The sequence below is a fragment of the Podospora pseudoanserina genome, chromosome 1, assembly GCF_035222485.1.
Source record: "Podospora pseudoanserina strain CBS 124.78 chromosome 1, whole genome shotgun sequence".
NCBI classification, from domain to species: domain Eukaryota; kingdom Fungi; phylum Ascomycota; class Sordariomycetes; order Sordariales; family Podosporaceae; genus Podospora; species Podospora pseudoanserina.
In genome coordinates, this window is record NC_085920.1 from 6,136,949 (window position 1) to 6,147,789 (window position 10,841).

Below are 10,841 nucleotides of genomic sequence, written 5' to 3' on the forward strand. Positions count from 1 at the left end.
CACGGGGAAGACGCCTGCTGTAGAGAGACTTTCGAGACACTTTGGGGGTCGGTGCCAAGGTATGTGCCGTCGGCGCCGGTAGCAGCTTGGGTGCAAACTGGAGCGACTGGAGCGGACTGGAGCCCGAAAAAAAGGTATTTGCAGCACACAAGACAGGCAGTCCCGTCACAGAGCAAAACAAAAATAAAATGGCGATAGGATTCGTAGGGAGGGGACCGGATAATCCGACAGAATCGCAGGCATGGAATTGACCTTTCTCGCAAGGTTGCGTGTTTCGCCCGTCGGGAGTGGATTCTCTCTGCTGGCTGCCCAGGGCTCTCGTGTCGTCTGCAACGGGAGCGCTTTCTGCCCTACCCAGCAGTTGAATGCTCCCTGGCCACTGCTTGGATGGATGCTGCGATGGCAGGCACCGTCCGTCTCCATCCCCTCTGTCAATGGTAGACAGCCCATTCGGGTGCCAGGGGTGCTTTACGGGTAGGAAGGCACGCACGCATCAACGCACCCGACATTCTACTGTTGTGGAAATGTGCATTCGGAAGCCCGTGTAGGTAGGTGGGTAGCAGCCACCAGCCACAGCCTACTAAGATGCCTACCTTGCCGCTTGAAAAGAAGATAACAATCTCACTGTCCCTGTCTTCCACGGCGTCGTGGCATTAAACAAAACCAGAATATCTATATTTCTCAATGGTACGGTATCTCGTGCTTTGAAACGCCAACCACCGACCGAGAGGCGTCAGATGTCAGAGAGGAGAGCACCTGAACCGCCAGCTTCGTTGTCAACGCTCCTGATGACAATCGATATTCTCGAACCATCGCCAGCTTCTGAAAATAAAAAAAAGGCTCGCCAGGGGCAGACCCCCACCTGTGGATAACTGATCGCTTGTTCCGCAAGCCGATGCGACCGACAAGACTTGTTCGCGGTCGGCCCTGGACAATTTTGCAGGTGGATCGGAAGGGATGTGAACAGCATCAACAGGGAACAGGGGCCCATTTGGCCTGTGCCTGATCGGTGACGCGGTCTTAGGCGTGTGGCTTTGAGCGGAAGCTAGCCCGTGTTCAATGTCAACATGCCTTTCCAGTGACGTGGGAGGGGCCAAGGGCAACTGAATTTTTTCTCGACCGCTCTGACGCTCTGGGAGGCCGAAAATAGATTGGATGATAGGAGACGGTTTGAGATGGCAGTTTGGCATTTCTCGCCGTCCGAATCCTTCACTCATCAGAGTGCGAATGGCCCGGAAACAGATGTTGGAAATTCCACCTGCTGGACGTTGGATAAGATGACAGCTGGTGTGGTGGGAGAGGCAACCTGCCAAGGCCAGAGTGGGTGGGGGTTTCCCAAAGCCCGGATTTGGCTTCTTACCACGACTCTGTCGCTGTTTCAGGCCAATGAAGAAGCTCCAGTTGAGGGTTCCTGATGGCTCTCTTCGGTGTCCGCTTACCGTCCGGTGCTCTTCGGAATTGAAAGCAACCTCAAGTCTGGCCGACTTCCAAGAAAATCTTGTAGGCACTGTTCTTCCATGGAATTATCCTGGCTTTCATATGGACACAATCTCTCTGCTCGTTCAATAGTCCAATGGCCCAAAACACCTTGGAATGAAGTGGTAGTGCACTAGTTGTCTCTCTGATATCCAGACACTCGTCCTACGCAGATGGATACACGCAGAGGATCCTCTCAAAAGGCTCAAACCAACCCAGACCAAGGACAGAATGTTTGTTGACCCTGGGGACGGCACACCGCTTGTGGATTGTGTCAATTGTCGAACGATCTGATGACACGAAGCAATGCAATGGTGCTGGCTTTTGAGCTCTGCATTTGCTGCATGCATGTTTGGGATAAGTATCGTATCCGTACCTATGTGTACTTGTCTTTTTATCTGGATGGATGACACGGAGTCCTTTTGCCATGTCGATGTTTGGTATCAAACGATAGGCGAAGTCTCAGACATTTCCAAAGGATTGTCTCCTAAGCCGCATATCAATATTGTAGCTCTCACCAGAATAGGATGAGTCTCTGAAAGAGTTCAAGAATTAGAAGTCTATAGTGTAAGACCGCTTATCGAAACATGTTCGGTATTTGCGCCTTCTCCAGCCCCTTGCTGAGCTGATACTGGGCAGTCGCGCTTGGCCGGGTCTGCGGCTTGGCGCCACACACCTGGCGGACCCCTGTCTGTGATTTCAGAATTTCAGATGAATGACGCACGCTGATGGAACCCTTTCCAACTTTCCCAGCCTCAATCAAGCGGGGTCAATTGGCGAATTCAAGAACAGCCAATGATCATTCCAGCCTCGCGACCACTCCTGGTGAGACGCGACCATACATCTTCTTCAGTTTGCTTCTTCAACCTAGAATTTCGATGCTCACAGACATCCCAAAGAGGGACTCCTTCACGTCCGAAACGGGGAGCATGCGAGCAACTCGGAGTTCGGTACTGCAATGCAGCCCCTCTCACATCATGGAGCTTTCCCCATGAGCTCCTCTCTTCATCACCGAACACCCATCACAAAGCCCCATATGCATCTCGATTTGTATTCAAGGCCAGGTACGGATCCTACCTCAACAAGATCCACCGTTCAAGATGGCAGCACTCCTCTGGCAGGTGCTAATTCCGCTGCAAACGCTCCGTACCAATAGCAAAGTTCTATCACTATCCCGCTATCTCTCAAAAGCTGGGTGATAGATTCCCATCTGCGAAACGCCATCCTCCCACGTCTTCCCGCGTCTCAACAGCCTGGGGGTTTGGCCGTTACGGCGCAAAATCTCCGGAAGCAACCCTCGACGGACAAGCCCTCGATGCCGAGCGCTTGATGAGGCCAGTGTGCCCAGCCTCAACACCGAAGAGAGCCTCATCTTGGCAGGGCATCACCACGAAAAGATGAGGATTGGCATGGACAGAGACAAGCCCTCAGTCGACAAACGCCACGGCGGACACCATTGACAGAGCCCTTTCCAGACTGACATCTCGGTGCTGCTTTCCTCTGGCCCCGTCAGCCCGTCCGTGGTGGGTCAAAGCGACACTCGAACCCTGCAGGATACAGGGGGTTCGTCCAGGAAACCTGAATGATTTCCAAGAAAATGGAAATTTGGGTCCAGCTTTCACTCAGTGAATCCGATTATAGATGCAATTGCACCATTCACTGCACGGCAGTATTGCCCTCCTGCAGTTGGGTCACCCATCATTTCCTTGTACAGTTTGATGATCAGGGCACGCAGGACACCAGGCTGCAGTTGGGAACCATTTTGCTGGCACTTCTGATTATCATCTCTTCGGACGCCCAACCGAACTCGACATGCTGCACAGCTCGCGGTCGAGATGGGAGCGGCCAATGAAGAGGCTGTTGGTCAGATGTTTGTGACACAACAGCAACCAAGTACACACAGCGAGAACTCCCCTTGGCAATCTTTCTCTGACACAAAGTTTCCGTGATGCATTTCCGAGCGTCTTACCAACTGTCCGAAGCCTCGTGAACTGGGCCGAGAGTCGTAGGCACCACGGCCGAGTGCAGGTTCATATTGACGCTTATTGCCGCCGACATGCCCCTATCGTCAACATTGGTCCATGAGCTCGTAGCGTACGGCTAATTGTGCAAGGTGCATGAGGGTAAAGACGGCATTGAGGGGGCACGGGCGAATCGGCTAGATACCAACGATCCATCCACAAGTGCCCGTTGTTCGGGACGGCCCAGGAAGTGGTAGTTTGTTCGTCAAGTGTCAAGCAAGGCTTGTTGTTTATCTGCATTGCTGGGTTGGGTCTGGTAGACCAACCAGAAGACGATGCTATGTAGAAACTGGGAGAACATGCCTTGGTTGCTGTTGATGAAGGCACCACCATGAAGGTTACCGGAGCAGGCGGCTAATAGCTGACCATATGTCAAGTCTGCTTTTTGGCCATGATATGCGCTGTCAAATATGGTCAATGTTGACTTTTTTTGCCTCCCTGCTCACCATTTTGGTTCCCTTTCAGGAAGCTGAGGGAAGAGATGGACATTGATTGACAATTGACAGCCAATTGTCGGCATATGGGATTATCGGATGGGAAGCCACCCGTTCCAGCCGCTGCCTCCCCCTATTCTCAAAACCTTGATATTGAGCAGTCTGCTTTCACACGTGGCGCCACTGCAACGTGGTAGAGAATTAGACTGGAAGGAGAAATTCAGCTCCGTGGCTGTTGGGCGTTATTAAATCAGGTAGGTAATATTGACTGTAGGGGCGTGTGGGGGATTGATGACACCGAAAACGATGGCGGCGGCTTTTTTGCTTCTTCTTCTTTCTTGCCGTGTTGTCTATGGCTCGGCCCGTAATTGCGTGGCGGTTTGGACAGTAGGATTGTCAATGGAGAATGGTTAGGGGTACTGTGCTTTGTTTTCGTGGGCTGAAGAAGCTTGACTTCTTTTAGAGGGGGGTGTAGGATGTCTCAGATCAATATTGAGCTGTTGACGTTCAGCCCTGCCCGGTTTTGTAGAAGGATTTACAGAGCCTGCAGAGAATCATGGGAGCCGTTGGGGGGATTGGGGATAGTCCTGAAAGGCGGCTGGGGGGGTGTTGATATTTGTCATTCCGTAGTAGATATGTTTCAATAAGGACGGTAATACTCACTGCCGAACCGAGAGACAAGGTGGCGTGGTGGATTTTGAGGGTCGTCGTACGAAAACTGCCTGCCCGAGGGGGGGAGACATTGATAGGGGGGTGCAGGAGGCATGTCTGAGATGGGAGGAGGAGGCTTAGAAGGGTTTAGAGACATCGACTGCAGATAGCCGACCGCGGAGTCCGAGGGTTTGTCTCTGGGAGCCCCTTTTCTTATCATGGACTGCCTTGGAATTTGAAAGGGGTTTGAGTGGTTGTTGATGGGTGTTTGGTGAGTTTTGGGTCTTTAAGCTTTCCCCCTTTACATGGAGAAGGGACGCATGGTCTGATTTGCTCTGGTTCGTACACCTTTATACTGAGGCTAGAGGGAAGTTGAGAATATCCTGTGTTGATGCCGAGCTGGACTTGCTTGTGATATTGTCTTTCAGTGAGAAAGGGCGAAGAGTGAGTGTGAGACTCCTGGTTGGACATGTGCTTGATCAAGTTGATTCTGCCAATCTTCAACAGCAACCGCAAAAATGACTGGTTCTTCATCAACAGGAGTGTTTTTTTCCAGCTCTCGTCGGCCTCGTGGGCATCTCACCTTGCCGTTTCCAAATCAAACCCCCAGGACTGCAAGTCTTCAGTTTACGGTGAAAGCAGTCCCTCTTCTTCCACTTGTGCAACTGCCTGTTGACAAAAGACCTTCATAGAATCCCATCCCAGTGACTAACTCTCTCCAATCACGACGAGAAAGTACGAACCTATCTGCTCCTGTCGGAACCCCCCTTGAAGTAAGCCAGTTAGCTCTGGACTGACAACAAGTCTCGTCATGAGAGGTTGTCGATAGCTCTAGGTCTAGTCCACTCATGTTAAGGTACCTCATCACACCATATTTCTCACGACAAAACTCTGTGGAGGTAGGCAAACCTGGTACATGATGACTTCGGGAGGCAAAATCAGACAACACAATACCTTATACCTACAGAAGTTTTGTTAAAGAAAAAAAAAAAAAGCCACGATCCTGCAGCTCATACAAAAAACGAAACCTCCTCAACCTCACCACACCTCATCTGCAGGTTTGTCAGAAAGACCTCTTCGAAAATGTTTAACATCGTTCATCATGCACCAGACCATAACCACCTTGCAAAGGGCGAGTAGTTGTGGCTGTCTCCCCCTTCAACTACACTCGAAACCTCTATTCCCAACTAACCGCAACAGCAATAACAAAACAGGGCGTGTGGCTCAGTTGGTAGAGCGTTCGCTTAGCATACTCAAGTCCCCTGACTAAATGTCAGGGATACCCATTGTATGCGAAAGGTCCTGGGTTCGATTCCCAGCTCGTCCAATGAAACTTCGTCTTTTGCCCACTCTTCCCCAGTGGTGTACATCTTTTTTTAGTTTGTGTTGAAATTTCGCCTGTACAAGTCAGCATGACGCTTTACTACTGCGTTGGGGGGTTAGGGATATGGTTAGAGGGGGTTAGTTGGTGAAATTCAGGCATGAGGCTGTCACCAATATCTTCGACCCGGTCATCAGAAACACACAATGGGTGTGATTTCTGTCGCGGAAGCACGGCTAACCTGCGTATACTGCTGTAAATTTCATGCTGATGTAAGAACAGAAAGCCGCCATGCATAATACCCAATTGCCTGCTTCTCATGCCTTGCCGTCTACGTGCCTAAGCCAAATCATACACTGCTTTCTCACCCTTCCCTAAGCCTCCAGCTTCTTCCCCTCCATCGTCTTGATGTACTTCGTGTGCAACTCTGCCACAGCCGGAATAATCAAGCTCTCGATTTCCGCCTCCGGCTCCTGCTCCGGCAAGCTCTTCGGATCCAACGGCTCGTCCTTCTCCGCCTCCTTCGCATCATCCAGCTTACCCCCCTGCGGTATCCGGATCCACTTGTCCGGATTCCCAGGACTGACAAACACCACCTCCCACTTCCTCGTCGACAGCAAGTTCCCAATCACCAGGTGGTGCTGATACCGATCCAGCGAGTACTTTGCCTTGTGCACAAGAATCTTGGGGTCAGTCTCCAACTTGAAGGAGACGATCATCCCCTCTGGTGACCACCCCTCTACCAGATTCTTGAGGAATTTAGGGACGGGATCAAGGTCAACAACGAGACGTTTGCTGCGTGGGACGGAAGGGGAGGAGTCAAAGTTGTCAAAGGTTTCTTCCTCTTCCGAGGCTGATGGCTTTGACGGCTTCTTGCTGAAGGCCTCAACTGCGTCGGTGGATTGGATTTTGTGTTCGGACATACGTTCGGGCTTGGGGTTTGTCAGTAAAGAGCAGAGGATGAGGATAGGGAGAACGTACAGGTACAAAGAAGTCGCTGACTGCCGCGGCGAGATACAGCAACCCTTTAGGTCCCAGTGGCTTCATCAACTGCGCGATGCCGCGGAGCTCATGGAGGTAGTCAGAGATGCTGACAAAGGGGAGGACAAGAAGCATGTTCTTGTCACGAGCCTCACGGTATTTCCGGAGGACGTTGAGCATCTTGCCGGCATCCTCGTCACGGGCTACCACGCTTCCGTTGGGGCCTTCGCGGAGGAAGTCGAGGAAGCAGTCGGTGGCATGGCTGTAGTGGCGGGAGTAGGGGAGGAGGGAGAATTGACGGTGGCTGTTGGGTCTTAGCTTGACTTATACATTTGGAAGAAGATGCAACTGTAGGTTACCCACAGGAAGAGAACCGCATAACCAGCTTCTAGGAAGTACTCAGCGCTAGTCTGAGATCTGAAGTCAGTATTCTTGTCCGTCAAGTTCCACCACATCAACTTTTCTTCAGAGACAATGTCCCTAGGGACAAGAGTGGGAGGACCCCTAAACACCATCCCACAATACGCCTCATCATTCTGTAACAACACCAAAACAAATAAACAAAAAATCACTTACAGCTCCTCTCGTACCAGCCGAAAAGTTATCAATAAACCGCACAGTCTGCTTCTCTGTTCATCACCTCGTCAGCACTCACTCATCTTTCCCCGATTCTCACTCGTCCAGACGTCAACATACCCAAAGGCACAGTAGTACCCCCCGAAGTAACCAACACTAACCTCCTCCCCGCCTTGGAGTGAAACTCGATAAAGTCTTTCGCCAGCTTCATGTGCTTCTGCAAGTCCTTCGGCGGCGGGTTGGCGCTGAAATAATGATCCTCCGCCAACGCGGCAAGGTTGGAAGGGGGAGACTCGGAGGGGGTGTGAGGGATCATCTTGGCTATTCTTTCTTCTGCCAACTGACAATGCTGTGCAAGTGTGCGTGGAATGAGAGCTATCCTTAAGTTAGCTTTTTTGCAAAGGTAACAAACACATGACGCTGCCATGGGAAGTATATATCCCCAAATTTTGATCATGACCCCCAAAAAGTGGTCTGACACTGACTGACCTTCTTCAATCCTTCAACCACGGGATCAAATCAACAACAGTTACTGTCCTTGTCCGAATTGGAGTTGGGATAAAATAAATCTGTGTACAACCCGGGACTGCCGGTCGGTGTAAGCAATGTTGTGTCTGCTCTCTCGAGTATACAAATTGATGCAAGGTGTGTAAGAGATCCAGTCGAATCAGATAAAGCTGCGCTGCGGCAACAGAGGGGCGGCAAATGCGTCACTTTCGGAATATCCCTGGGAAGAGATGCTCGCTCGCTCTGGGGATAGTGGGGTAGGTACCCCATGAGTGGACTGCGGGGAACGCCTTCAGCAATCGACTCAAGTGCCCTGGCTGCGGATGAAAGGGGGGATCAATTGTTAGGTAATTCGCACGTACATTACAATCGACCGACCCGAATGAGCCGAGTCAGTCCCGTGAGCTACGGCAGGTGCATATCTGCATGCTTTTGTTTTGTTCTTATGTCCTGTTCCTGTCCTTGATCATACATACATCAATCAGCCCTTCTCCCCCGCCGGCTCATCCAATATCTGTACAAGTCCTCTACGTCATGATAATACAAAAATATATGCTTGTCCTCCCTGTTGAGATGAGATGTCAAAGAAAATGGCCAATACAAGAGGATATAAAGTGGTGCCTTTCCTTGTCCTCCCTCCAACGCCCCTGTCTATTACTCGCTTTTGCCCCTTTTGTATGCCCCCAAACGCCAATGCCAACAGCACAAAAAGTGAGCAGTAATAATCGCACATGTCGCTCCTCCTTTTCATCTTCAGAATGGCCACTTCTTGGCCTTGGGCTGCTTAGCGTTCTTGAGCATGTTCATCCTCCTCAACCGTTCGCGGTTGGTAGGATCAAGGAGCACGTCGGTGCCGTCCTCACGGTACCAATGGCTCTGGCCGCCTCCTCTTCGCACGTCGTGAATGTTCATCTTGACCCGGCCGATCTTGCGGAGCTTGACCAATCCATACCAGCAGACAATGAGCGAGGCAATGGATGACACTCCAGTGACGGCCCCGAAACCCCAGTTGGTTTCCTCTATGAAATTCTCCAGGTTCATGCCGTACAGGCCTGCTAGGAAAGTGCCCATGGCAAGACCGAGAGTGCCAACACTGAACTTGAGGTCGAGAAGCATGAGCGAGTTGCGGTTGGCATCGAGAATAGCACGGATACTAGAGCACTGTCAGCTGGGTTCGACCAAGAACAAAAAGACCCGATATGCACATACATTTCTTCCGTGTTCCTGATACTCGAGACCAAGTTGCTCGCCTCCTGCACCACTTCGTCGCAAATCTTGTTGTACGATTCCAGCAGCAATTCAACCTCCGTGTGATCGTCCTCCCCACGGAACAAATCATGCGTCTTCTCAGTGAGATACATAGCCGCAAGATCATCATCCGCCTCAAGCAACTCCTCAATAGCGTCCCTGACCAACTTTGCCTTTTGCTCAAACGTGCTAACCCGCTTGGACAAGACGAGCAAAATCCGGAGCTTTTCCCGATCAATATCGTCCTCCAGCTCGCTGAGCACACGAATAACGGGGTCCCGCACCGACTCAAAGTCAGCTTCCAGCTCCGAAGTAACCGACATCAGCACCGCTTCCAGCGCCCTGAACTCGTATGGCAAGCTATTCGCCCCGGCCGCCTGCTTCTGCTGAAGCTTCCCTTGCAAATCATACATAAATGCCGACTGGGGATACGACGACTTTGACCCGTACACATCAAACAGCAGCACCCGATCATGCTTAATCAGCACCTTCAAGTGCAGCAAGTTGAGCAGAATCGCCGACGGTCGAACGAGAATATGTGGCAGGTTGGACGAGTCAATCTTTCGGAGATCGCGAGGTAAGAGGCCGTACTATTTCGCACACAAAGCCGTTAGCCTACCAATTCCCCCTCCCATTTTGTCTTCTAACTTCTCATACCTTCGCAATAAGCTCACTCTTCTTCAACTCGCCATCCACCATGATAACATCCCCATTCCCATCCACCTCGGTACACCTCAACCTCGGATCCAGCGCCGCCTTGCTCGTCAGCGCCCTCCTCTGGAAAATACTCCCCGACTCCTCCTCCAACTGCACCGGCAAGTCATCCTCCTTCAGCAGCTCCCTCGCCTTCTTCGGCGCACTCCCAAACAACCAATCCTGCCACGACCTCTTGCACGCCACCTCTTCCCTCCCGACCGGTGATTTCTTTTCCCCACTACTACTACTCGAAGCCCACCTCTCTTTTGTCGCCCCCGGTTGTTTCCTCAGCTCCAGCTGCGGCAATAACCCGCCCTGTCTCTGTTCCCCCACACCCCGACATCTCGTAGAGACATTGCGCCTCGTCGAAACACCCAAGCGAATAGTATATTCAGCGTAACACAAGCCCTCGGATTGGGCGTGCAAATATCGAAGGAGACTCCGCGATGGCGTTGCTACTGCTGCAGGTCTTAATGCCGGAGGCATCGCAGCTCGGAAAGGGGGGGGGAAGGTCTGGTGCGGCGGTAATGTTTCTTTCTTTTCGCTGTCGAAACTTGGCGAAAACAAAAAAAAAAGATTCCCCAAAGTCTGAACTCTCGATGATGCAGGTCCCCGCAGGGTCGGTCCGTGCGTTGCTCGGCAGACTGTAAGGGTATCTACCACAACAGTCAGGGTTAAGTGTAGGAAGAGCATCAATCCTCGTTATTTTCCACCCTCAGGTAAAGAGAGCTAGAGAAAGAGGTGAACATCTCTGTGTTGCAAGATGGGAAAAGAGTGGTTCAAATTCTGCATAAAGAGATGAGAAAAAAAAAGTGCAAAATGTAAATTTTGATGCATCAGCCGTGAATCGAACACGGGGCCCATCGATGGCAACGATGGATTTTACCACTAAACCACTGATGCTGTTTTATTGGGTGATTGTTTACTGCA

The 10,841-nt window shown here is 51.3% G+C and overlaps 3 protein-coding genes and 2 non-coding genes across 5 annotated transcripts; 3 read left to right on the forward strand and 2 right to left on the reverse strand.

Moving 5' to 3' along the window:
* Positions 1–2,271: 2,271 nt before the first annotated feature.
* On the forward strand, positions 2,272–3,328 carry QC764_117360 (uncharacterized protein; the record flags this gene model as incomplete). Its single annotated transcript, XM_062942998.1, is given in 6 exon segments — positions 2,272–2,301; positions 2,348–2,540; positions 2,633–2,816; positions 2,825–2,906; positions 2,940–3,043; positions 3,103–3,328. Coding segments are annotated over 6 exon segments (819 nt in total).
* A 2,467-nt stretch (positions 3,329–5,795) lies between these two features.
* On the forward strand, positions 5,796–5,909 carry QC764_0020610. The gene has a single exon. It is a non-coding gene; the product is annotated as a tRNA-Ala (tRNA).
* Positions 5,910–6,209: 300 nt separating this feature from the next.
* CAB2 (Phosphopantothenate--cysteine ligase cab2) lies at positions 6,210–7,776 on the reverse strand (the record flags this gene model as incomplete). Its single annotated transcript, XM_062942999.1, has 5 exons — positions 6,210–6,835; positions 6,885–7,188; positions 7,248–7,294; positions 7,461–7,513; positions 7,581–7,776. 5 exons carry the CDS (start codon positions 7,774–7,776, stop codon positions 6,278–6,280), a joined length of 1,158 nt encoding a protein of 385 aa, XP_062806051.1. The 3' UTR covers positions 6,210–6,277.
* A 944-nt stretch (positions 7,777–8,720) lies between these two features.
* MRS2 (magnesium ion transporter) lies at positions 8,721–10,660 on the reverse strand (the record flags this gene model as incomplete). The annotated part of the gene is made up of 3 exons (XM_062943000.1): positions 9,873–10,660; positions 9,177–9,805; positions 8,721–9,120 (listed from the first exon to the last, which is right to left on the reverse strand). Exons 1-3 carry the CDS (start codon positions 10,602–10,604, stop codon positions 8,721–8,723), a joined length of 1,761 nt encoding a protein of 586 aa, XP_062806052.1. The 5' UTR covers positions 10,605–10,660.
* An 83-nt stretch (positions 10,661–10,743) lies between these two features.
* Positions 10,744–10,814, forward strand: QC764_0020640. Its single transcript has one exon. It is a non-coding gene; the product is annotated as a tRNA-Gly (tRNA).
* Positions 10,815–10,841: the final 27 nt, after the last annotated feature.